Below are 26,460 nucleotides of genomic sequence, written 5' to 3'. Positions count from 1 at the left end.
GAGATAAATTTTTCTGAAAACCACCTTCTTCTGGCTTAAGATCTTGACCTGAGAGGATGCACATAGAGTTTAGGGTTCTTTCTTCCTTTAAATTTCAAATATTACCAAGCCAACCCTTTTTTGAATGTGAAATATTTGTATTAAATGTTAAATTATCTGTGAACTCAGTGTTGTTGGAGAGTTCGTAATTGTAATTATTCCCCATAAATATATCTTTAATTTAGAAAGAATTCTAAGAGAAATCTGGACCACGCGTTAGCCCAGCAGTGACAAAAGAGACCGGCCTAATTAATTATTGGAAATAATTAATTCAATCCACGAGACCGTCAAGAACTTCATGAATGTGAGTGATAAGTCAAATGAGCTCATTTTAAGGCCATTCTACGTACAGTGGGGGAATTAATCAAAAAGTGCTATTCAAATTAACTTAAATTAAAGTAAAAGTCACAACGTGTTGAGTGATATCACATAGTTCATAAGAACATTTTATAAATTTATTTGATATATGTAGGAAGCTTACTTCCATGCACGGCCCAAACTCATATAAAACCCTGAGATTTTATTTGTTAAATATCAATTTTATTAATTATTATTTTTTGCTAATTGAGCAAAGTATATCATATCAAATCTATAGACCAAACAGGTTTTTATTTGTAGAATTTTGAATTGACTGGAAGTCTAAGCATCAGTATTAAATATAATATATTCATAAATTTTGAAACTCACTATTGTGAAAACTATTAAACGCTGTGATAATTATTCAGATTTTAGAAAAGAATTCATTTAAGAAAAATTATAGATATAAGAAAATTTTATATACCCTCTTTTATGGGAATATATTTTGTGTTTCATGTCAGCATACAAAATCATAGAATTTTTTATTATATCCTAACTCATCTCATGATATACAGTTTGAGCTGTTTTGATACCAATAAATATTCAGCAGCCCATAAAATTATTGAATCAATTAATATTGATCTTATTAAGAGCACTCAGTATTTATCATCCTTTGATGATAATCATTTTAGTCTGCCAGAACAAGTATATTGAAAATTATATTAATAAGGTTCCAGTTATATCATATAAGGATCCAGAGAGCTTCAAGAACTGGCGCTGTAAGTTCTAAGGAATTTCAGAAGGATAAATTGGTGAATACCTGTATTCATGGCGAGCGTTTTAAGAATCAACTAGAAAAAACTATAGTTGGTCTTGATTATTCTCTAGTGGGTACATGGTTACTGATAATAAGTCATCAAATATTCTTTTGATTTCCTCTTTGGTATTCTTCAAGAACTTCAAAGAGGCAGCGGTAAGAATTAATAATCACCGGTCATTGAACCCTATGGTGACAAATTATATTAAGAAAATTCATGTTTCTACCCCTGAGCTAGAGCTGAGGTTTGAACCCAGCAATTTTGCGAGCCGGACGGCCTTAATTTTTTGTGAATTTATTTGCAAAAGAGGGAACTTAGCAACTGCTCTTATAAATATCAAGAACATCGTATCATCTGTAAAGGATTTGCAATTTACCACTTTACAACATACACCGCTATTCCATACTAGGCATGGTTCACAGCATCTACCAAGTTGTATCCGCTACAGTATGCGTTTCCTGCATTGCAAGCTCATGAACCTCCTCTTCCTTTAATATTACTGATAAAAATTCTGATTCAGCTTTGCTTAAGCCCTCTACATTGATTTGCATTATTTTCAGTTGCGAGCCCAATTTGAGGCCTTTGTCACAGTCCTGAAAAGAACTATTTGAAATTCCATTTGTTTTAATCATGATTGCACCTTCTGCCAAGTTTGGTGTTCGATTGGCTGGCATAAATGATTGCTCTTTGTAATGGAAAACGTGCGACGCAAACAATCCTATTCCTTAACTCTGCGCAGTTTATGGAAGTTTGTCATTCAGTATATAGTGGATTACCACCAACCAAAAACCATTACCAACACTCCTGCCAAGGGGTCTCAAGGATCTATCCCAAGATTAAAATGGGAAGGTGTTAAAAACATCCCAGTGGCAGTTGTTCTTGCCTGTCCGCTATGGCGGGCTTGTATTCGATTTAGTTCCCCAGATGCTGGTCTCCATCCTGCATTTGGGTATCCAGGCGCACCACGTGGAGGCGCTTCTAGCTTCTATGGAAAGATGGTGAAGATGTTACTTGGAGAAAAACTTCTGAGCCAGAACGAATACAACTGCGCCCATACTGACAGTCAACGAACTGTTATGCATATTCTCCAATTTTTTTATCGAAAGCTACCTTCATCCAGGGCTGCCCACAAGGGGGGGGGCATGGCGAAATTTGCGCCATCAACATTTTTGGGGGGGGGGGCATGATTTTTTTATATTTTATGTAAACATTTTGAATCATGGCTAAAAAATCAAGATATTAAATAGAGATATAATCCTAATGTAGTTAATTTTAATACTTTTCCCCACATTTACAATGTTATATTTTACTAAGTGTAACTCAATATAAAGCATAAAAAATACAATTGATAATATTTTGTATGCAGGAATTTTAGTAATTCTAAGCCTATGAGTTTGAAGGTAAATCTTTGACAAATATAAATTATAACTTCAACATCCACTATTATTCTGATTTCCTTTGCTTAATTAATTTTCAATGGTCCTTTGTTTGAGTTTCCTTGCTGTTGCAACTTAATTTTCTTAAAAGCACAATGATAAGTTAAATTGTATTGTACATTTCAATCTAATAATTATTTTAATCTCGAAGGCGTTTCATGATGATATTAATGTCTCTGAAATGGAAATGCAATTATAAACAACATCACAAACTCTAGTGAATTTGACAGAAGAAAAAACTTCTCTTGTCAAAAATTTATGAAAAATATCAAATGAAGCCAATTTCAATATTTCAAATTTACACCCTATTTACCACACAGTAATCAATTAATTAGTGTAATGCTTCATTACTTTTTTTCTGTTTTGTATAATAGACCAGTCAAATAGTCGTTTTTCAGGAAACAGCCTGAAAGAATTTTTCGCGACGGTTCTATGTGTATTTTGGGGCGCTGAATTCTAATCTGAAATTTGCTGACACGCCAGAGGGCGGCTTCACCCCCAAAACTCCCAAAAAACCCAAAATTTCGGACTTTTTTCAAGTTTTTCATTTAATCTTGAGAACTTTTCGAAAAAAAGCATTCTCTAAAATATAAAACATAATAAAATTTTCAATAAATTGAGTGGTTGCGCAGGACTCCACAATTTTTGATTCCGGAGCTAAGAGTTTTCAAAAAAAGGGTATTTTTTAAGGGGTTTCCAAAATTATGCAAACCTACCACTTCTACCCTATACAACTAGGATATTTTTCTAGTAATGATAGAAAGCCACACATCACGTGAATTAACAATATTAATTCTGAACAGAATTCTTAAGGTATTTTTGAATTTCGTAGTGGTGGGAGGGTGAATACACCCAAAACCTATGTTCTATGAGAATCACTCGTTAGATTTTAGTATTTCCTAGTGGGGGCACACATAAGGATACGTCCAGGATCAAAACTTTAATCACTTATGACTTTTGACTGAATGATCACATCTCCTCGTACTACAGCTCGTTCATATCAGCACATGAAGGCGGTTAAAAATCATGTATCATGTCACTAAAATTTGTTTAAAAAAAAAGGAAATTCCTCCTTTAGTGTATTTCAGCCCATATTTCAATGCATAGAAAAATGACCGATTTCTATATTCAAAACTGTGTGTCTCGGTAACTCAAAATGATACTTGGTCTTGATTTGAAGAAAAGAATCTCCTCTTTTATGGGAGGTGAATGACTTTTGTAAAAATATAATCATGAAGTAAGATACGTTTGTTTCAAAAATCAAGAAATTTGCGTATTTTTCTCATTTTCAGTCTCGACAGTTTTTCGATATAAACAATAATGCAAAATCAATTTAAGGCAACTCAGCTTATAGAGCATGGAATTTTCTCTCATTTAAGACCAATCGCAAGTTTCTATCATATATGTATTCTACTCATTTTAGAGACTCTTTAATAACAGTAAAATTGCAAGAAAAATTAAAAAATAAAGATAATCATTCAATTGGCTGTAACTTTTGAACGGTATTGGAAACAGAAGTATAATTCATGGGAGTGAAAAGAGGAGAAAATTCATCACAACATCGACTACTTTTTGGATTTTTTATCTGAAGTGTTCCACAAGATACGCAAAGTTGCATATGCAAGACTGTGAAAATGGGGGAAATATCACAAATCTCTCGCACATTTAAAGTTGCGTATCTTTTGGAACACTTCAGATAAAAAATCCAAGAAGTCCTGCGCTACCACTCAATTCATCGGAAATTTAATTATTTTTGATGTTATATATAGGGAATGCTTTTTCTCGAAAAATTCAAGGTTCTCGAGATTAAATGGAAAACTTGAAAAAGTCCAAAATTTTGGAGGTGAAGTCACCCTCTTGCGTGTCAGCAAATTTCAGATTAGAATTCAGCACCCCAAAATACATATAGAACCATAGAAAAAAATCTTTTGGGGCTGTTTCCTGAAAAACGACCATTTGACTGGACTATAAGTTGTTATCCTATTATATTAAGCGAGCAATTTCTGTATATCTGTTTATATTTTTTTATTTTTATATCTGGCTATCTGGTTATATGGTTATTTATGTTCAACGGATCTCGGAAACGGCTCTAACGATTTTCACGAAATTCGGAATATAGTAGGTTTATGATATCAAAATTCGATTGCACTAGGTCTCATCCCTGAGAAAACTCCCTGAAGGACATGAAAAGGATAATTCATCCTTGGAAAAATAGATGATGATTTCGTCGTCTGTCGAAAACAGAAGATGCGTGTGTCTGTGTAGGAGATCAGCTGTGTAATCAATTAGCTTATCATATCTCGCGAGAAATCTAGAAATTTTAATTGACTCGATCAAAATACAGTAGTCTGATTTGTTGCCATGAGATGGTTGTAAAGGGGTAAATTGCAAATCCTTTGTAGATGATATGATGTTCTTGATATTTATAAGAGCAGTTACTAAATTCTCTATTTTGTGAATAAATTCACAAAAAATTAAGGCCGTCCGGCTCGCATAATTGCTGTGTTCAAACCTCAGCTTTAGCTCAGTGGTAGATACATGAATTTTCCAGATGCAATTAATCACCATAAGGTTCAATGACCGGTGATTATTAATTCTTACCGCTGCTTCTATGAAGTTCTTGAAGAATACCAATGAGGAAATCAAAAGAATAGTTGATGACTGATTATCAGTAACCATGTATACAATAAAGAATGATAAAGACCAACTATAATTTTTCCAGTTGATCCTTAAAACGCTTGTCATGAATACAGGTGTTCACCAATTTATCCTTCTAAAATTCCTTAGAACTTACAACGCCAGTTCTTGAAGCTCTCTGGATCCTTATATGGTATAACTGGAACCTTATTAATATAATTGTCAATATGTTGTTTCTGGCAGACTAATATGATTATCATCAAAGCATGATAAATATGGAGTGCTCTTACTAAGATCAATATCAATTGATTCAATAATTTTATATGCTGCTGAATATTTTTTTTTTTTTGGTACCAAGACAGCTCAAACTGTATATCACGAGATGAGTTAGGATAAAATAAATTTCTATGATTGGTATGCTGACATAAAATACAAAATATATTCCCATAAAACAATGTATAAATAAAATATTCTATATCTATAATTTTCCTTAAATAAATTTTTTTCTAAAATCTGAATAATTATCACAAGGTTTACTAGCATTCACAATTGTGGATTAATTTATGAATATACTATACTTAATACTGATGCTTAGACTTCCAGTCAGTTCAGAATTCTACAATTAAAAACCTGTTCGGTCTGCAGATTTAATATGATATACATTGATCAATTTGCAAATAATAATTATTAGTAAATTAATATTCAACATGAGATCTCAGGGTTTTATATGAGTTCGGGCCGTGCATGGAAGTAAGCTTCCTACATATATCAAGTTAATTCATAAAATGTTCTTATAAATTATGTGATAGCACTCAACACATTGTGATTTTTCCTTTAATTTAATTTAACTTGTATAGCGCTTTTGATTAATTCCCTAATTATGCGTAGAAAGGCCTTAAACGAGCTTGTTTGATTTATCACTCACATTAATGACGTTCTTGACGGTCTCGTGGATTGAATTAATTATTTCTAATAATTAATTAGGCACGTCCATTTCGTCTCTGCTGGGCTAATGCGTGGTCCTGGTTTCTTATAGATTTCTTTCCGAATTAAAGATATATTTATGGGAATTGATTACAAATTACAAACTCTTCAACAACACTGAGTTCACAGATAATTTAACATTAATTACAAATATTTCACATTTAAAAAAGAGGTTGGCTTGATAATTTTAAAATTTTAAAGGAAGAAAGAACCCTAAACTCTATGTGCATCCTCTCAGGTCAAGATCACAAGCCAGAAGGAATTGGTTTTCAGAAAAACTTTATCTCTTCCTTGAACAATTTGTAAGCCTCTTTCTGATTGGCTTTTAATTTAGTAAACTCAATACAATTGGTTGCTTCAGAATCAGGGCTTCTTCAACTTTATAATAGAAGAAATTAAATAAAAAGTTTTTATATAAATATATGGAGTACGATGTTAATAGATAATACCGTATACATTTAGTTTTTTATGTGAGTTTTGTATATTCTTGATTTTCGTGCTTTTTAGATTATAATAAATATTTATACAAAAATAATAGTTGTCCGTATTTCTATACATCAACCTTCCTTAGTATATATAATACGGTACATCTTTTGTGAGTAAATTTTTATAATTCAACCTATACTGGTTGATCGATCAATCAGCTGATTCGCTAGGTATTGATTCAAATAACTATCGATTTATTCTAGATCGATTGATTCATTTAAAACTGTAAACAGATAATTCTAACCTCAATGTACATGCAAACTTTTATTTTTATAATCCGCCAATAATAAATAAGCCGCTTTATAATTTTTAATTCTGCCAATGGATTCTCAGTTGTTGAATCCCAGTTATACATGTTTTCTTATCATTTTAGATAATACGATTACTCTTTATCGCTAACAATATTCGATTTGGGTTGATTGATCCTTTGACTAGGTTTAACTTTCTTCTCCATTTTATAATTCTATTAAAATTCACTGGTTTACTCCAAATATTCTGTGGTGCTAAAATACCACGTGACATGGTATATATCTTAATATTCAAAGTTAATCATTATTTTACAGTTCTAAGTGATTGGTGAGTGTTATTTTGTTATTCTATTTGGTATGTAAACAATCCAAATTAGAAGTTTTATGTTTTCAAATATTTGGACTAAAAATTTCACTTGAATTCAAGTGTATCCTACTTTTTGGAATATTAAATATTCCAACTATAAATTTTATTGTGTATAAATCAAAATTCGGGGAAGAAACCGTTTTGGGCTGTGCCTGTTAGTCCTTCCCCAATCATTTAAAGAATTGAGTTCTGTTTATCAATGAATAAATAACGAGCAAAGCTCGGTGCCCCAATATTTGGTATTAATAAATAGAATTTACAAAATGTACTTGTTCAGATGATATCTTTATTCCAAAAACCAAACCATTTAACATTACAGGAGTAAAAAACACAAGTCGAACAAAATGTATCTTATAAATTTTTTTTTGCCAAGAAGAGGATTAAAAAGTAAATACTACCAACAACACAACAACACAACATCAGTGACAACCTGTCCCAATTTATGATAAATATCGGCGCACCGAGCTCCGCTCTGGAGTACCTACAAAAGCATATAACAATTATTACGAAAGAAGAAATTATAATAAATATTCATAGTTCATACAGAAAGGTTCTATCTAATCACAGTAGATTGACATTGATTCCCAGAGGAATGCAAAAATTTCTCTCACAAAAGCATGTTAAATTTTAATCCTGATTAATTTCACGAAACAAATCACAGAAGACCATCTCAAGAAGATAGCTTATCTGATTGGTTCTACTGGAATTAATCAGGATTAAAATTGATAAATTCTTTCAATGTCCTTCAGCGAGTTTCCCCAGGGATGAAACCTAGTGCAATCGAATTTTTATATTATAAACCTACTATGTTCTAAATTTCGTGAGAATCGTTAGATCCGGTGAAATACAAACATAAACATCTAAACATCAAAACATCTAAACAGAAATTGCTCGTTTTATAGTATAGGATTTAGAATACCTAAACTTGCCGACATTATATATTGTATGAATAAAATCGTTCCAAATTTGTATGAATGTTTAGGTACCAAAATTGCTACGCAATATTCTTTTGCAATAAAGAATTATCAATTATATTATTATTCAACTTTTTATAAGTAGCCTTAACATTTAAAAAGCAAAGCCTCCCTTACTTATCTTTCAATATCCTATTAAAATATTTGTCATGTAGTTTATCCTGATGTAATGTAGTAGTTTGTAGTCCTCCCGAACAAGAACGGGTGCACTGCTAGTCTCAAAAATGATATCAAAAAGATACTTTATTTCTATTTTAAAAGAGATAAGAAACGATGGTATATATTTTTTCCTACAGATACCCTGAAAAGTGACCATTTGTGCACTGATTGCAGGCTGCAAAGAATCACTTTTCCGCACTAGTGCGCAAAGTGAGTACTTTGCGTACTCCAGATTTGCAGCATGACAACGCAAAATAGTTAGTAGGTTATATGGAGCACCAGTGCAGCAAAATCAAAATTAAGTTGGTAACAGTGACTGCTGTGGCTGCTATAGTGAGCAGAGGTGCAACGAAGCACAACGCGCTAATTATTAAGTAGATATTATAATGGAGGACAACGACAGCACAGTGCCACCACAGCACACACCACACAGCCGCTTCCCTGCCATTCAAACACTACTACATTATTCAGGCAATTCTACCCATAATTACCCACTTTTCATATTCAATGGTAACTGTAGGAAAAATTTAATGTGAAATACGTGCGCAAAGTTCGTTTGCTGCACTCAAGAAACCATTCCGCCCTCGCCTACGGCTCGGGCGTAAACGTTTCTTTCGATGCAGCAAACTGTCACTTTGCGCACTAGTTGCACAAATAACTATTACAATATTATGAAAACAAAAAGAACTCCTCAAAGACCAAAGGTAAATTATGTCATTTAGAAGATTAGAATGTAAGATGTGAATTTTATTGTCATACACTGACTAATGTTGAAAACTAAAGGGATGGGAATTGGGGTACTTTGGGGGGGGGGGGCATTACACTTGGATTGGGGGGGGCTTGCGCCATTGCCCTTGGGGGGGCTGGGCACCCCTGCCTTCATCTATTTTCTTTGGTAGAAGAATCAATGTTTCAGAATAATTGATTCATGGGAAAAGCGCCTTACTTCTATGGAAGATATTTTTACATTGGGAAAAGCAACAACAGCTATTTGACTGTTTTAATAAATAGCCCCTTTCTTTCGCCCAAGTTGAATTTTGGCCGAATTTCTTCATTCTATGCAAACAGATTTCACAATGGACACTTCTGAAGTTTTAAAAATACTCTCCATTTATCATACTGAATTATTAAAATCTTATCGAAATTGTTTAAGTAGTTTTCGCGATCTGTCGGATATACAAACAAAATTAGTCTTGATAGAATAGGATCAATTGATAGAAGTAACTCCCGTCATAGAAGTTTGTTTTATGAAAAATAAAAATCATCCACACTCCCAGGAATAGCTCTAATTGAAGCAGCAGTGCCCAATCAATTTGTTCTCGATGAATGCATTTTAATTAGTTCTTCAACTTGGTGCCAACCTAATGAAGTCATCTCAACTTAATGCCAACCTGACAAAATTATTAATTTAGTTGCCAGTTAACAACTGTTTCGAAGAGGTACTCTCTCTAGATTATATTTCTATGGTAACATATGATATGGAAATTTGAATTATAATATTAAGAGATTAGGAGAAGAAGAATATACATGCTAAAAGACGAACTTTAAACCCTTAAAAACCACCCTTAGAGTTGAGATATCGCCAAAATATTTCTTTGTGAGCACCTAGGACGTATAAGGAATCTATATTCCAAGTTTTGTTGCAATCCATCCAGTAGTTTTCCAGAAATCGTGATCAGTGAGTAAGTGAGATAAGAATTCTATAAGTATGGATAAAAGCGAAATGGCACTCACTCACTGACTGACTGACTGACTCACTCACTCACTCGCAAAACTGAAATTCTACCGGACCAAAAACGTTCAAATTTGGTAGGAATGTTCAGTTGGCCCTTTAGAGGCGCACTAAGAAATCTTTTGGTGATATTTTAACTCTAAGGGTGGTTTTTAAGGGTTTAAAGTTCGTCTTTTAGCATGTATATTCTTCTTATTCCAATATCTTGAAATTATAATTGAAATTTCCATACCATATGTTAATATAGAACTATAATCTATAGAGAGACCTGTTCTGGTAACTAAATTAAAAATTTTTTCATGTTGGCATTAAGTTGAGTTGACTTTGTTAGGTTGGCACCAAGTTGAAGATTGAAATGCATTTATCCAGGACCTCCTAAATACCTATTTAGGAGGTCCTGATTCATCGCGGAAAAATTGATTGGGTACTGCTACTTCAATCAGAGCTATTCCTGGGAATAATATATTACTAGCAGTCAGGCTCGCTTCGCTCGCCATATCCGTTTAGCCAAACGTTTAGTCAGGACCCCGACTGGATCGTCCTAACATATGATGAAAATATGTCATAGCATTCCAAATTTGGTGGGTGTGTTCAGTTGGCCCTTTAAAGGCGCAATAAGAACGGATTTGGAAAAATTCCCAAAAATACGCCCAAAATCTGCGTTTTTTAGCGTTTTCTCAGCTTTATCGAGAACAAATAAACAGAAAATGTTCAAATTTACAACAGAAGCTCAGCTGGGGTGCAATAATGTAGTGTTAGAAGGAATTTGGAATAACGCCAAAGATACGCCCAAAATCTGCGTTTTCTAGCGTTTTTTTTTGCGCTTTCTCAGCTTTATCGAGAACAAATGAACAGAAAATGTTCAAATTTACTGCAGAAGCTCAGCTGGGGTGCAATAATGTTGTGTTAGAAGGAATTTGAAATAACGCCAAAGATACGGCCAAAAGTAGCGTTTTCTCAGCTTTTCTGCGTTTCCTCACCTTTTTCAATAATATTGATGGAAATATATTTTTTAAAAATCAGTGCACAGGTTTAGCTGAGGTGGAAGAATTTTGTTCGCCAAAGATACGTTGATATAGTAACAGGTGTTTTTCGAGATCAAATTGACATAATACGTTCAAATTCGGTACAGAGGTTCCGCTGAGGTCTACATGCAGGCGAGCGAAGCGAGCCAGCTGATCTCATTTTTGGACGATCCAGTCGGGGGTCCAGACGGATATGGCGAGCGAAGCGAGTCTGACGGCTTGTAGTTTATAATATTCATATAGTTTAGAGTATATATTGTTATTTTTTGATAATATTCAAGTTTATTGAATATAAATATTGTAATAAATATTTATTATTCACAACATCAATTATTTGACCAAGTGATATTAATATTAATCAATTAATTGAAAAATTGATTTGATTATAATTAATCAATTGACAATACTATAATACTTCTAATAGAAATATCATTACCTATTTAAGACTCAATAATAATTATAAAAATTCCTTTTGAATCACTTTTTATAGAAGTTAGAAATAGAAATAGAAATAGAAATATATTTATTAGCCGATAAATACTTAAAATAGTACAGTGGAATAGTTAGATGTTGACAAGTGATATGTGGCGCTTGTGGCAACACGAGCTAGGCCTAAGTCTCGTTTTTCTTGATTCATTATTCATTTCTATTTCGATCAGCATTCCTCTCATTCATAGTTCAAACAAAGGTACAATACCAAGGTAGTTAGATACAATACTAATACAATACTGTCATGCAGTTTTCATTAATAATATTGTTTATATCGGTTTTTATTGAATAATAATTTAGAGTTATTTTTCAACAGGCCATGAGATTTGACATAAATACAAAGAAGCACCTCCAAGGAGACCGGATTTCACAACCAAGAGATCCCGAAGGAAACCTCTAGGCTAGAAATTCTCTTTGAATAATAAATAAAATTAAAGTAGCCTATTTGAAACTGTGTTTGTTTATTTGTTTTCTAGAGATATTCATACAATACCCCGAGAATTAGCATAAGATAAAAAAATCACACCTATAAAATCCAAATTTATCATGAATAATTATTCATCAGATCATTATAGTTCAAATTTCTAAATTTTTTAAATTCACATCCAAAATTAAACTGCTCACGAAAAACTAGTTCTGTGTACAGGCTACAAAAGTGCATATTAACAATGTATATTTTTACCGTACAAAAAAGGTCACATAGGCCTACACAAAAATTAGTTTCTGTCAACATGAGAAATCTCCATAAATTATTGAATAACAATTCATTTGTGAGGATTCATGACAAAGATTGATACAATTATTTAAAATAATTTCAATTCCACAGTTATTATGAGGAATAATTTGGTAGTCTTCGTTAACTATATATAAATATTCAAAGTAAAAATATTATTTAGATACTGTACTGATTTGAATACTTTTACTGATCAATTCACAGACTATTCTGGTTATCGACTATAATCATGGTCTATTTCGTTTGCGGAAAATGTATTCTGGATACATACGAGAAATGGATGAACGGATCTATAGTGAGCACTATTGATCCCATTCCAAGAGGCATCTGGGAAATACCATTTCCTGCCATTACATTCTGCAGTGAAAATCAACTGAGACATTCGCAATTCGATTATACCAGTCAATACAAGAACCGAACAACCAACTATTTCTCTGATTCTATGTGAGTGCCACCCCAACGCAATTATATTTTTTCAACGAAATCCAAAGAAGCTCATACAAAATAATAGTAGCAGTGCATAACAACAGTGCTTCTATTGGCAAAGGAACAAAACATTATACAATATTTATACAATTATTACTAAAATAATATAATGTAATATAATTAACTGAAATAAACTAATAGGCCTACCGTATATAATTATATTTTTCAATAACTGTAGAATTCATATTTTTATAAATCTTTGGAATCAGATCAAGGAAATTCAGAATTATTTCAAAATCCACAACCAAACAAATACATTGCTTCACTGCTTACAAAAAAAGATTGTAGGCTAATATTTTAATTCGCAGATTCATGTGTGCAAAAAGTGCACATAAGATGAGATGTTGGACCTTACCGTACTATCTGTAGTATCTGTAAAGTGAGATTCGTGAAAACTTTTAGCAGATACTGAATTTCTATTTTTTAAAATTAAATCAATAATATTATTCATATAAATATGAGTACAATCATGGACAATCTATAATAGATTTTCTAGAAACACTGAAGATTTACCATTGTACAGTAGGTATTGTATGTATTATTCTTCATAAAAATATATACATTTGCTGACTGTTTTAGTTTACAGTTACTGACTGGTTGATCAAATTCTTTTCAACGAAGAAGGATATTCTATCATATTTGAAGTGATCATGAACAGAAATTTGGATTCAGAAATTCATCCAAGATGTATTTCAGGAGGCAGAAAATGGCTGTGGCAGATATTGTATGCAGAAGTGCTGAAGGCAGTGATGATTATGTTGATCCCAATGTATTCAGCTACATGGTCAAAGTGAGTAGGCTAATTATACTCTCAAAATTATTTAAAACTTCAAAAAGAATTAACTTTTTATTTTGATATGAACTTGAATTGTTGAACTTTTCAGTTCATAGATAGTTCAGTTACTTTCGGTTTGCTGTTTTCCATCATTTCTTATTCTTGGCATTTATTAGATTGGTTTCCTGGATTTAAAAAAAATCATCTATATTATTAGATTTTTTTCAGAGTGGTCAAAGATTACGATATTAACATTGATTTTTGTTCTGAGGATTAAAAAACAGTAGTTATAAGGTAACTTTCTTTGTTATGAAAACGAACAAAATTATTATTGTATCTTGTAACAGTTCTTTTCAGTGTACGGTATTCTGTATATTCATTAACAAAGATTAACTTTCTGTATATTTTTTGACATAATGAGACTCAGTGAATATTTTTAAAACTATCATCACGTCTGAACTTCTGGATTGATTACCTAACTTGAAATTTTACATACAGATTCTTAATTCACTGAGGATGGTTATAGGCCAATTTTGATTCTTCTAGATATAAGTAGGTCCAGTTTTATTATACGAAGTACGGATTACATGCAAGTAATGAAATGAAATTCTTTGACTCTGGTAGAATAAAACTTATTGAGATCAAACTATCAGCATTCCATATAAATAGCATCCATATTTTCAATTGAACTAATGCTGACAGTTTGACGTTAATCTAACTAGTGTTTCTATTGTTCATGAGAATTCTTGATCATTTTTATTGACCAGGAAAGATTTCCGAATATAAGTGACACCATAGTTGCAGCAATTAGAGTGCCATTCTTGAACAAGTCTCTCATAAATTTGTTTGAGACAACATTGACTATGACTGGAGTCTGTTTCACATTCAATTTGGTGCCTTTGAAGAATCTGCTTAGCGACGATTATGTTAATGTGTGAGTATAATTATTGGTCAGAAAACAATTAATTTTCAAGTGATTATGATTTAAGCAGCAGAGTGTAACTTTGAGCAGCAGATTCTAATTTTTACAGAAAAAGTTTTTTTTATTAAATTAAATGCGGTATGGACCAATTATTATATCTAAAGCACCGAAAACTATTCTCATTATAAAACAATTTTCCATTTATAAAAATTGTACAATTCTCCAAGACCATATTTTATTTTAAAAAATTTCAGCAAGAATCTTGTCTTGTATAATAAAAAACAGATTTGGAGAGATATTGGAAAATTGGAGAAGATTTGAAGCAATTTGAAGAAAGCTAGAGTTTCGAAATATTTCAAATCTTCATTCATTTTATAAGAATGCATTATCTTTGACAAACCACTTTCAGTCTTTCTACACAGTACTGGTACTATTATAGTGGACGATTTAAGTAGTAGGCCACTTGAACAAGAGTAATGTAAGGTTATGAACATACGGGTACCAGTACTTATTCTTCATTTCTTATAAAATAGTTCTTGAATACTGTATTCTAGTTACCTTGCTGTTACCCTCAATTCTTCATTTCTTATAAAATAGTTCTTGAATACTGTATTCTAGTTACCTTGCTGTTACCCTTTCCGGTAGGTACTATATGTTACTTCAAATTTAAATTATTCTAGCCCAACTATTTCAAGTTAGACATGAGTAATCTGACTAGATTATGTGATGAATATAAATATATGGGTGGGTAACATTCTAATACACATTGACGTTATTCATCAAAATACGATGAATTAGCCTACAGGCTTTATTATGGAAAAGATTATATAAGAACAAGAACATTGATAAATACTATCAAATTGAATTTTGAGGCAACCAAAAATTTATAAGGATAAAATTTCATTTAATAAAAGAGATTTAAATTACAATACAGTAGGCTACCTATTGATAGTCCAGTCAATATAGACATAAAAAGGCGGTGTGCTTGCAATCTATATTGTAGTTCTGATTTTTTAATATGTTAATTGGATACATGTGAGAAGTCCAGAACCAATTTCTTCAAGCAAAATTTCCTTGTGCTAGACACAGAGTGGCCCAAAAACCTCATATTGATTCCAAATTGTAGATGAATTCATTCTCTACGAGCTCAGTTGCCTAAAAACCATCTTGAATCACTTTTCTCTATCATAGAACTGCCAAGACCGTTAATATGAAAGAATATCCGTAATTTCAGGATATTATTCAACAATCGAATCTTACTTTACAAACATATTTTTCCATAAAAAGTTACCGTAACAGCAAATGAAAGAGAAGACTCTGTTGTACACTTCAAGATCAAGTAATGTTTTTTATAATAACGGGTTACCGAGATACATAGCTTTAAATATAGAAATTGGCCATTTTTGTGCATTGGAATATGGGCTAAACGTACACTCAAATATAAATTTCCATTTTCGATCAAATTTGACTTATGATGCAAGAACTTGGACCAACTTGACGAGCCGAGAAGAATGGAGTGTATTACGATGAGATCTGAGCATTGTGTCAAAAGTTATAAGAGTTTGAAATTTTTATCCTTGAGGTGTCCTTATGTGCGCCTCTCCACTGGGAAATACTGAAATGAAGTGCATCTAACGGGTGATTCTCATAGAACATAATCTCATGAACTTATATAATTGTGCGAAATATCGATGTGAGGACAATGCAGATGGTGATGATGTATGGAGCTGAAAATTAGGTGTTTTTCACAATACAAGGAGCATTGTTGTCAGGTGTAGCTGGAAATCTATATGAGATAGAGCGCTCTACCTGATCTTTGATTGTAGAGCACAAAAATACGCCCAGAAATATACATCTAAATGGTAACAATTGGAAGATACTGTTGATCAAAAACTATTAATCAGGCTTGATTTTTTTCTTAACATTTTACTTATTTTTGAAAAATTATAACTCAGTAGGCTACTCATTGGAGATAGAGAGTTCCGAATGATCTCATCTTATTCAGAACTTTATAATCTAAAAAAAAGACAAGAGCAAATTTTTCTGTCTGACTACTGTATTTGGCAGAAATAGCTGATAGCTGGAAAATGAACCGAAAATAAGATGTTTAAAGCCACTCTATATCTAGAACAAGGAAATTTTGCATGAATAAATTGGTTCTGGACTTCTCTCATGTAACCAAATAACATATTAAAAAATTAGAACTACAATATAAATTGCAAGCACCAATGTATATAGTGACTGGACTACTACAATAGCTTCAATCTTTCCTAGATTTCAGAGACTCACACATAAAGAAATAGAGGAGGTGGATGAATCTGATGTCTGGAATCCTGACAATGGTTATCCAAGTCGCGGAACTGATAAAGATCTAACAGAAAATGGATTGCATCCGATGAGAATGTTCGCCGATGGAATGGCTGGTACCATTGCCATAGTTCTCCAGTTCGATGATCAGGATTATGATGAAGAATGCAACCAAGGAGGCCGTGGTTTCACGGTACAAATTCAACTATTTCTTTCAAAATGTTCAACTTAATCGACAGGCAAATTAGGAATATGATTAAAATAGTACCTCTGCAACTCTTTTTATTATTCACTGACTTGGAATTTCACAAATTCAATATCTTTAGGCTAAGGAGTATAAAGATTGATAAATTATCCATATGAGATAATATATTCAATTTTATTTTTAGGGCTACTGAAATATTATTAAAATTACAATGAAACTTAACAAGTACCCTTCTTATTTATTTTATTGAAATAGTCTACTTAATTTCAATAAAATAAAAAGGACAATTGTGTTTCAAAAACGTATAGGCCTATATTGCTACTCCCCTCGCCTATACACAGCAATTTAGATCAAATGTAGGCCTAGCACTGAAGTCAGTAGTAATATATATTGAGTAAAACCAGAAGCTGCTACCCATTAAGAGAGAAGAAATACTTTTTTTAAAGAAATAAGAATACTTTTCAAATAATAATAATGTAGGTGGAAATCTAGATGTTTTCTTCTCCTTGTTTAGCAATTAAGCAATGTTTGTTGAATTGCATATAAACTAAATGTAAGTACTGCTCAATTAACCCATTCATAATAGGCCCATTCGAAATATGTTGAAATAGTTGGCAGTACACAGTCCGGCAGAGCTGCCATCATCGATCCAATACAACCAAATCCACTTGAAGACCGGCCACATGTCAAGTGTCTACCTGAACGCTGAAGTGGCCTCCATTGACAAATACATCACGGCCTGGCCGCCTGAGAAACGCGGCTGTGTCTTGTCAACAGAACACAAGTTGTACTTCTTCAAAATATACACGCAGAAAAACTGCGACAGTGAATGCAGCGCCTTCACTGCTCTGAAAATGTGTGGCTGTGTGGCGTTCCACCAACCAAGTGAGCAACTGACCATTCAATCTACTATACAGATTCACTTCATATTGTCAGCGAATTGTTTATTATAAGATATAAGGGTTGCTGACTTTTGAAAGTGAATCTCAAGAGTTATTCATACATAAATCCATAAAATATATTATGATCTAATATTATTGTTCTTCATCAACCTATAAAGATTTGATTAAGCTATAGTATCTGAATTTGATTTTTTTAGCCATCAAAATTATTCCAACATTTTTCTTTTTGTCTGAATATAAGTTCAACTCTTTGCTTCTTTGAGAGCTCTGTTTTGTTTTACACTCATTCTGTTTACTTACGATTATTTATGTTTGCATTATTACTGATTTCTAATTGTATGCCTACAATTTGATGGTGTAAATTGATCTCAATCCAAATACATTTGGAAATGTATACGAAGTCAATGGAGAATAAATTGAAAATGATAAGCATAGGTTTATGACACACAAGAGAGTATTGAAAAATGAATTATTCTTCAATTTTAGAAGATAAACTCATCCACTGAGTGTACAAGTAGTCTAACTATGTGCTGTTTTATATTGTTCCTGTATGATAATCACCTTCCAGGTAATTTTACACCCTGGCACCCCCAAATTTTTTCGACACATTTAAATTTGCTTCCCACAAGAAATTCATTGCAGGCTTTTATGTGCAGCTCGCCAAAATTAGTCCATATCCATGGATATCAATCAATCAATTTATTTAGCCTAGCGATACAGTAGTACATCAGGCAACGTCACAAAATATTTTATAAAATTACAATACATAATGAAATCATAATTAGGTCGATAAATTTCGACCAAATTCAAAGGGCGACCCAGGAAAGGTCGTTTCAACGAAAATTTGAAATTTCCCAAATTTGAAAATTTCTCAGCCAAAACTACTCGTTCCCTGTAAAAAGTGGCAAATAATCTGTTGCATAGCACACCTCCAGACCTTGAAAATTCTGCCCCCTGGTATCCCTACCTCATACCCATTTTTTTAATGGGCTCCTTGTATAAATAATATTCTCTATATTTCTTATCTATCAAGAATTCCCTTCCTAATCCCAGAAAATCATTATGATTTTTACAGATTATTGAAATTATTATGCTTTTATTTATTGTCATAATACAATTTCTATTTCAGTAAATAGAAACGGGGAGCGGTTTGATTGACGCGCTGAAACGCTATATCGCTTAGATTAGTCAAGAATCATGCGCCGCTACTCCCGTTGGAAGGGAGGCGGCTTGGGCCAACTCCTCTGAATATGATTCATGAGTTGTAAAATTGGTTTTCAGAGGTTCGGAATCCACCTAAAACTGTATGTTCATTCATATCTCATTATCGTCCGCCTCATTACCCATGCACAAGTCTAGATGTGGGCATCACTCTCAGCAGAAAATTATTGTAATATTTTTAGGGAGGTTGATTTACTCATGAGTTCACACAGATACGTTGTGATGATACTGATTTTTGTGGGTTTCGAAACACAGTTGAGTTTTTAGCTTTAGCGCATAACTTTCTGAGGAGCTGTCCTGAACAGGCACCCTATCCACGGTATACCGAGAGCATGAGACTTGCATTATCTAAACTGTTAGATGAAATTCTGAACGCTGGATCAATCACATACCCATTAGATGAGGATTCTATTTCGATAATTTCTCATAAAATACTTCTAGAACTTTTTTTAATTGACATGAAATTTAATTTGTTTACAGGAAATACGTCAATGCCAATCTGTGGCTCAAACAAATGGTCCTGCCTCCTATCGAGTTTCAGTAAGTTGTCATCATTTTCGATTTCTCATCTCATAAGTAATGATTAGGATCTTTATCAACTTAAAAATAATTATTCTTATTTTAAATTTGATTATATTCAACCTTGGCCGGTTTGTACACTACTCTTCACGCACTGATGAATCTATATCTTACTATTTTATTATATTAAAGCTGCGCAAAGCACGAAAAATTCACAGTCAATACTACTTTTTTCCCAGTGAAAGTGAATATAATATCCAGTTAGAGGGAACACTGAGGACTTCAGGAAAACCTCCATATCTTGAAAATTTTACTCCCTGGCACCACCGAATTTTTCGACACATTTAAATTTGCTTCCCTCAAGAAATTCATTGGAGGCTTTTATGTTCAGCTCGCCAACATTAGTCCATATCCATGGATGAATTTCAACCAAATTCAAAGGGCGACCCAGGAAAGGTCATTTCAACAAAAATTTGAAATTTCCCAAATTTGAAAATTTCTCAGCCAAAACTACTCGTTCCCTGTAAAAAGTGGCAAATAAGCTGTTGTATAGCACACTAGAGGCTATGGGAAAACCTTTAGACCTTGAAAATTCTGCCCCCTGGCACCCCTACCTCATACCCATTTTTTTCTGAATTGAGCTGCTTGTGTAAATAATATCCTCTATTTTATTTCTATCAAGAATTCCCTTCCTAATCACAGAAAATCATTATGATTTTTACAGAAGTGTCACTAGCATTCATGAAGGAATTTGACAAGTTGGTAACTACTTGTTTCTGTCCACCAGCTTGTTCTAGTGTTGATTACCAATTCACGTATGAAACACATGCTCATAACGTGTTGGATAGTCACTCCATGCATAGACATCTCATCAAAAACGTCTCAGCAACGTGAGTAAAATTCAAAATCAAATAAGCATTAAATGGACCTAAGATCATAATTTTTTTACTCAATCGAGAAATTAAATAGAATAACTTTACGTTAGCGGATAAGCTGTGCTTGGCTAATTAGATTGGATTTTTATCAATACAATAGAACTCTAATTATCCGAATCGCTTTCAGAATAAAATAGGCGAAACTTCTGTTAATTTCAGATATGTTCAAAAAGCATCACCAGTACCACTTCTTTAGCGTAGTTTAATCTGTACAGTAAAGAATTCAAACATTTATTATTGGAGTGGATAATACTATAATATATATTATAAGTCTAACAGAACGTTGTGTTCTGAATTTCCAAATTTCTAAAATTGTGTTCTGAAAGCTTCAATTATCTTTATATTTGATTAGTCTAACCGAATTGTTTCCGATGTTATGTTCGGAATAAAGTCTATGAGGTTTTGGTAGACAGTGAGTTTGGAAGACAGTAGAGTTTGAAGTTCTACTGAAAACAAAGAAAAAATATTTTTCAATAAAAAGATTTAGTTTAAAATAGAATGTTGACTGTATTACGTTTTTTCATCCTTTTGGAATTTATTTTTTCTACAATGCAATATTAGGCTTATAAAAAAATGGGAGACTTGAGACAGTGCTGTATCTCTGGATTTTCAATTCAGATGGGGGTTCCCGGCCCATTGCTCGCCCAGGTCCAATGGATGAACAGATGAATTATTTTCTTTTTTCTAAGCCTCCTACATTTCCTGTTTATTTATTTGAAATAATAAATACCATATTTCATGAATTACTCAATGAGAAAACTTAATTTAATTAAGTTAATTTTAGTTAATTTAGATTTTTTGATTCCTTTAAGATCGAGGAAAAACAGTTTGCAATATTGTACTACGAAAAAATCAATTCTCTATTTTGTGAAACAAAACATAATATAACTTTGCTAGAAATGCCCCCTGTGGGTTGGGGGAGCTTTGAGTCGAGCATCGTACTCAAGAATGTGTTGAAAACCAAAATTCACCCACAGTATCCCTGCTTGTCGTAGGAGGCGACTGAAAGGGAACCCAAGGCAACTCCAGGAGTTGCCTTGCCCCACAGGGCAGTTTCGGAGGGTCAAAAAGAAAAAAACTCAAGAGACCAGAGATGGGTGAAACTCCATGCACAAAAATGTGGGTCAAGAGGCTGAAAATCCAGGCGCCCCAGAGGCAACTTGGCCACCCCTTCCTCAGCGGAAGGACCTTCAAAGAAGGCCAGGAGTGGAGCTCTCGTAGGTCACGAGGACTAATCAGTTCGAAGAGACTGCCAAGCAAATCACACTGGATTGCGACAAGCAACCAGGTGATGAATGGGATGTTATAGAGAGAAAAACTCCTGGTTCTTGTAAAGGACACAGGTATTGGTTTGCCTAACTACATACTACTTGGGAACACAAGAAGCATCGGTTGACGTGTGGGGTTCTTTGAACCTTTGGATCCTTGAATCCGTCCCTTCGTGTTTTATTTCTCCAATACACAATAGTATTATCCCTCATCTTCAGGGAGAAGTAGTGATTTTTCAATTTAGAACAATTTGAAAGTTATTTACCACAGTAGAGATACAAGAAGGATGATCATACTCCTTAATTTTGTAGACAAGTTGACAATTATTTCACAAAGGTTACTTTTTCAATTTGCAGAACATCTTATTCTATCATCAACCTTGCATTCAAAGTAAGACAAGTGTACAATTTCAGAAAAGCTGCTCTAATGGGTGTCACTGAATTCATTGGTGAGTGAAATGTAATATTTTATTATTCCTCAAAAAAAATTACATTTTTCAAATATCAAGACATTCCAGAGATGAAGAAGGTTCATGAACATAAATATAAAGAAAATAAAAATCTCAGTACCCTTTTTTTTAAATATTTTATCACAACATGTTTCGGTCATTTATGCCATTTTCAAGTGATATGAATTAAATAAATACTACTGGAAGATTCTTATTTTGATCATATGTTAGTGTATTCATATGTTTTTATGAACTAGGACTGTAAATTTTGGGTTTAAATTCGCATGATTCTATAAAAAATGGGGCTATTGATAAAACCAATTGGGGTTATTAATGGGGTTAGTGATAAAATATTTTTAAAAAGGGTACTGAGATTTTTATTTTCTTTATATTTATATTACAAGTAGCCCTATACAGGAAAGAGGTTCATGAACGTTTGCCTGTGAGTGAGAAACGAGTTCTATAATATAAGGAGCCTACTTATAACAATATTCCAATAAAGTAAAACGAAATCAAGTGAGATAAAAACATATTTTGTATTGTATAAAGTAAGAATTGGAAAGAATTAGCTTATACAGCTACGGGATAGGAAATTCACGAATGGCGCATCATCATGTCTGAACTACTGGACTGATTAACTTGAAATTTTTCATATATATTCTTAATTTACCGAGGATAGTTATAGGTATTCCAAAATCTTCAAGATTTAAAAAGGTAAAGTTTTCAGTTTTTCAAGTTTCCAATTAGTCCCTTGCGGATTACAGGTTACCTACTAGGCAGTTATAAAATGAACTTGGAAAACAGAAGAATGATGACAAATATTGTAGTAGAACCACCAAGCAACAAACAAGTATTACTCAATCCAGTAATTTGATTAATTTTCTTTCTCAAGAGGAGATTAACTTCAAGTGTATTTTTACAATAACAAAAGACAACAACCATTATGCATTTCTAATGCAACATCCCTATCCCCCCGTGTTAAATTGTGGCCTAAATTACAAATTAAATCAGATAAAATTGCGCCATGGGCGCTTCCGACGTTATTGAAATCCCCTCCACATACGTGCTCATAGCGAAGATAATTGTTATTCGAAGTGTAAAAATGTCTACTAAATAATTTATTATAATTTCTGTTTTTCCACACAGCTGCTGTAGGAGGAATCATGGGCTTGTTCTTGGGTTGCAGCTTCTTAAGCTTCTTCGAACTACTATATTTCCTGAGTTTGAGAATAATTGTGAATTTATGGAATGCAAGAAAAATTGCCAGAAATGATGAGAGACCTCACGATGAGAAAGTTATCAGGGACGGAAACACTTTTAACGTCAGGAATGCTTGGTAGAACCTTTTGTTTCATTACAAAGGAATGCTACACTTCGTTTTAATAATTTCCCTGCTCACCATACTCTCAAGTAGGTACTGTATTAGTCCGGGCGAAAATGTCACTCCATGGTCATTTTTGGGTAACAACCGTGAAAGATGTCATGAAAAATCAATTATTTTATAGCTATACAGCTTATTACCTCATGCCTATGGAAAAACGCACCAGAAATCATGCAAGGTTATCTTTGGAGGGCGATGGAGAACACATTTATTGACGTACAGTGCATGAAGGCAGATCTTTTCAAAGCTGAGTAAACGATCCAAATTCCATAGATTTAACTTTCCCTTGTATAAATTGCACAAAAAAGTTATAATAGCAATAATTTCGAGAAAATAGTAAAAAACAACTCTTGTAGGGTTTTGGGAGGTGATAACTCTGTGAACAGTATAGACCACGGCCAGTCATAAACCACAGCCTCCTCTTATACTGTCCATCAAAGTGAATCCTGTCTGTATGTCGTGTCGGCGAGATATCGGTGTGAAAATTGCTAATGGCTGTTGGGGTTGGTGTATCAAAAATACTAATATCAAAAACTACTGTACTCTCCTTCAAGACATACTGGCAACAGGTCAGCCCGAGTTGAAAGCAGAGAAAGGTGGAGAGAAAATACTAAGTTGCGTTACTTCCAGTTATTAATCGCATGCGTCATTGCATGCAATTAATAATTCACCCGACAGCTGATCTTTTACTAAGTTACGGTACATTGAGATATTAATTGCATGCGTAATCGCATGCCATTAATCATTCACACGACAGCTGATCTTTTACAAAGTTACAGAAGATATTCATTGCATGCAATTAATAATTCACCCAACAGCTGTTCTTTTACTAAGTTACAGTACATTGAGATATTAACTGCATGCATAATCGCATGCCATTAACCATTCACACGGCAGCTGATCTATTTCAAAGTTACATTAAGATATTAATTGCATGCAATTAATAATCCTCTCGGCAGCTGAATGAATTATTCTTTTGTCTGATTTTTACTGTGATATTGAGGAAGTTCCTTTCCCTTCATATTATCCTTACAATGTAAAATTCCAAAAAACTTGTGTTGTTTTTGGGGTGTTTGCCTGTGATTTCGACTTATCATCATTGTGTGATGATAAGTTCCTCATTATACTAATAATAATTAATTCCTCATAACAATTATAAGGAATAATTGAGGAACAATTATTGTTCCTCATTATACTAGTCCAAATGAAGAAATTGAGACATCTTCAAGGTTGTTACCCAAAAATGACCACGGAGTGCCTTTTTTAATGACTATAATATTACCTATACAAAATAAAGTTCAGCTAAATTTAGTTTTGTTATAAGAATTGAAGTCTCGATGTTGAAAGAGTAGAGTAATTTAGTTGGATTAACCCTTATTGATTGTGATAAAAGGTAATATTATTTATAACGGACGGTCACATCAGGTATTTTTCACTCTTTTTTTTTCTCTCTCAGATAGGTAGCCAGGGAAGTCTGCCTTTTTCACACCAAATCTAGGTATGGTCACTTTTTTATCACTAGTAGGCCCATTTCACATTTTGGCCTAATTTCACTGTTCCCCAAACATTTTACATGTTGTAACACTTTATTTTCTTTCAACATAAAATCGTAAACTTCCTCATATTTGATCCTCGTGCTCTCTAAATATTTCACTTTACAACCAACACAATCAATTTTGAAATAACTTGGTTCAATAGTTTTAAACAAACTTTGTTGATCAAAATGTAAACTACAATTTCTTTTTCTTCATAAAGAGCAATCATAATTACATACAGAATGGTCCTATGGCATTAATAATTTAAATTTTCCTAACTTTTTATAATTTTGATCTGGCAACCACATGATTGGTCAATCAGTTTAGTGATATGAGAAAACATGAACATGACTATACATAACCTTGATGAGTGAAGTATGTTAATTTTATAATAAAATGGATGACCTTGAGAGGTTGTGAATGAAAGTACTACATAATTTCGCTCCTGGGTTTTGGAAGATTTTGTGTTATAAATAGTCACGGATAAGTACAAATTTTGTGTTTATTTCATTATTAATTGTTTCTTGATCACGTTTTATCATTTTGTTTTAGATTTTAATTCTTAATTCTATTTTAAAAAGCCAAACACGGTTTAGAGGTTAGTTTGAGGTTAGGTTTTCGAGATTTAAAAATAAACATAGATAGTTTACTTGACTAAAATTATAACCAAATTAAAATCCTATCATTTAAAAATCAATTATTATTATTGCAAGTAATATAATTTCTTAGATAGGAAGATGAGCTCAAGTAAAACACCGAAGGTTAATAATAGAAATGTAAACATTGCAGGAGTACTTACGCGTTCCCAAAACCAAAATTCAAAAACGCCAAAACCAAAAACCCCAGTTCTTCAAACTACTTTAGCCGAAAAAGTTGCTCAACTACAAAGTAGCCACACTAATTTAAAAAACCAATTAGAAGTAACTTTAAAAACGTCTGAGGAAGAAAGGTTAGGGATGGTAGAAGAAATTAAATCTTTGGAACTGATTATAAAATTACAAGATGAAGACCATAAAAAAGAAATACTAAATCTAAAAAATCAATGTAGTCTAATGTCGGAGGAAATAAAGAAACTAAAATCTAAATTTGATAATACTAAATGTATGATAGAACCTCCGTCCAAATGCAAAA

General features: G+C 32.9%; 1 protein-coding gene across 1 annotated transcript; it reads left to right on the top strand.

The window, feature by feature from the left end:
• Positions 1 to 7,226: 7,226 nt before the first annotated feature.
• LOC111054304 (pickpocket protein 28-like) lies at positions 7,227 to 24,777 on the top strand. The gene is made up of 10 exons (XM_039430453.1): positions 7,227 to 7,273; positions 12,629 to 12,868; positions 13,607 to 13,700; positions 14,453 to 14,619; positions 16,882 to 17,107; positions 17,731 to 18,004; positions 19,723 to 19,782; positions 20,486 to 20,651; positions 22,322 to 22,413; positions 23,560 to 24,777. Exons 2-10 carry the CDS (start codon positions 12,654 to 12,656, stop codon positions 23,751 to 23,753), a joined length of 1,488 nt encoding a protein of 495 aa, XP_039286387.1. The 5' UTR covers positions 7,227 to 7,273; positions 12,629 to 12,653; the 3' UTR covers positions 23,754 to 24,777.
• Positions 24,778 to 26,460: the final 1,683 nt, after the last annotated feature.

Source organism: Nilaparvata lugens, chromosome 6 (assembly GCF_014356525.2).
Source record: "Nilaparvata lugens isolate BPH chromosome 6, ASM1435652v1, whole genome shotgun sequence".
Taxonomy (NCBI): domain Eukaryota; kingdom Metazoa; phylum Arthropoda; class Insecta; order Hemiptera; family Delphacidae; genus Nilaparvata; species Nilaparvata lugens.
This window is presented reverse-complemented; position numbering and strand designations above follow the sequence as displayed.

Excerpts from the sequence above, each read along its gene's own strand:
- LOC111054304 (XM_039430453.1), top strand. The coding sequence starts at position 12,654 with ATGGTCTATTTCGTTTGCGGAAAATGTATTCTGGATACATACGAGAAA. Across the intron at positions 13,701-14,452 it reads TATTCAGCTACATGGTCAAA|GAAAGATTTCCGAATATAAG; the intron begins GTGAGTAGGCTA and ends TTTATTGACCAG. Across the intron at positions 20,652-22,321 it reads ATCAAAAACGTCTCAGCAAC|AACATCTTATTCTATCATCA; the intron begins GTGAGTAAAATT and ends TTCAATTTGCAG.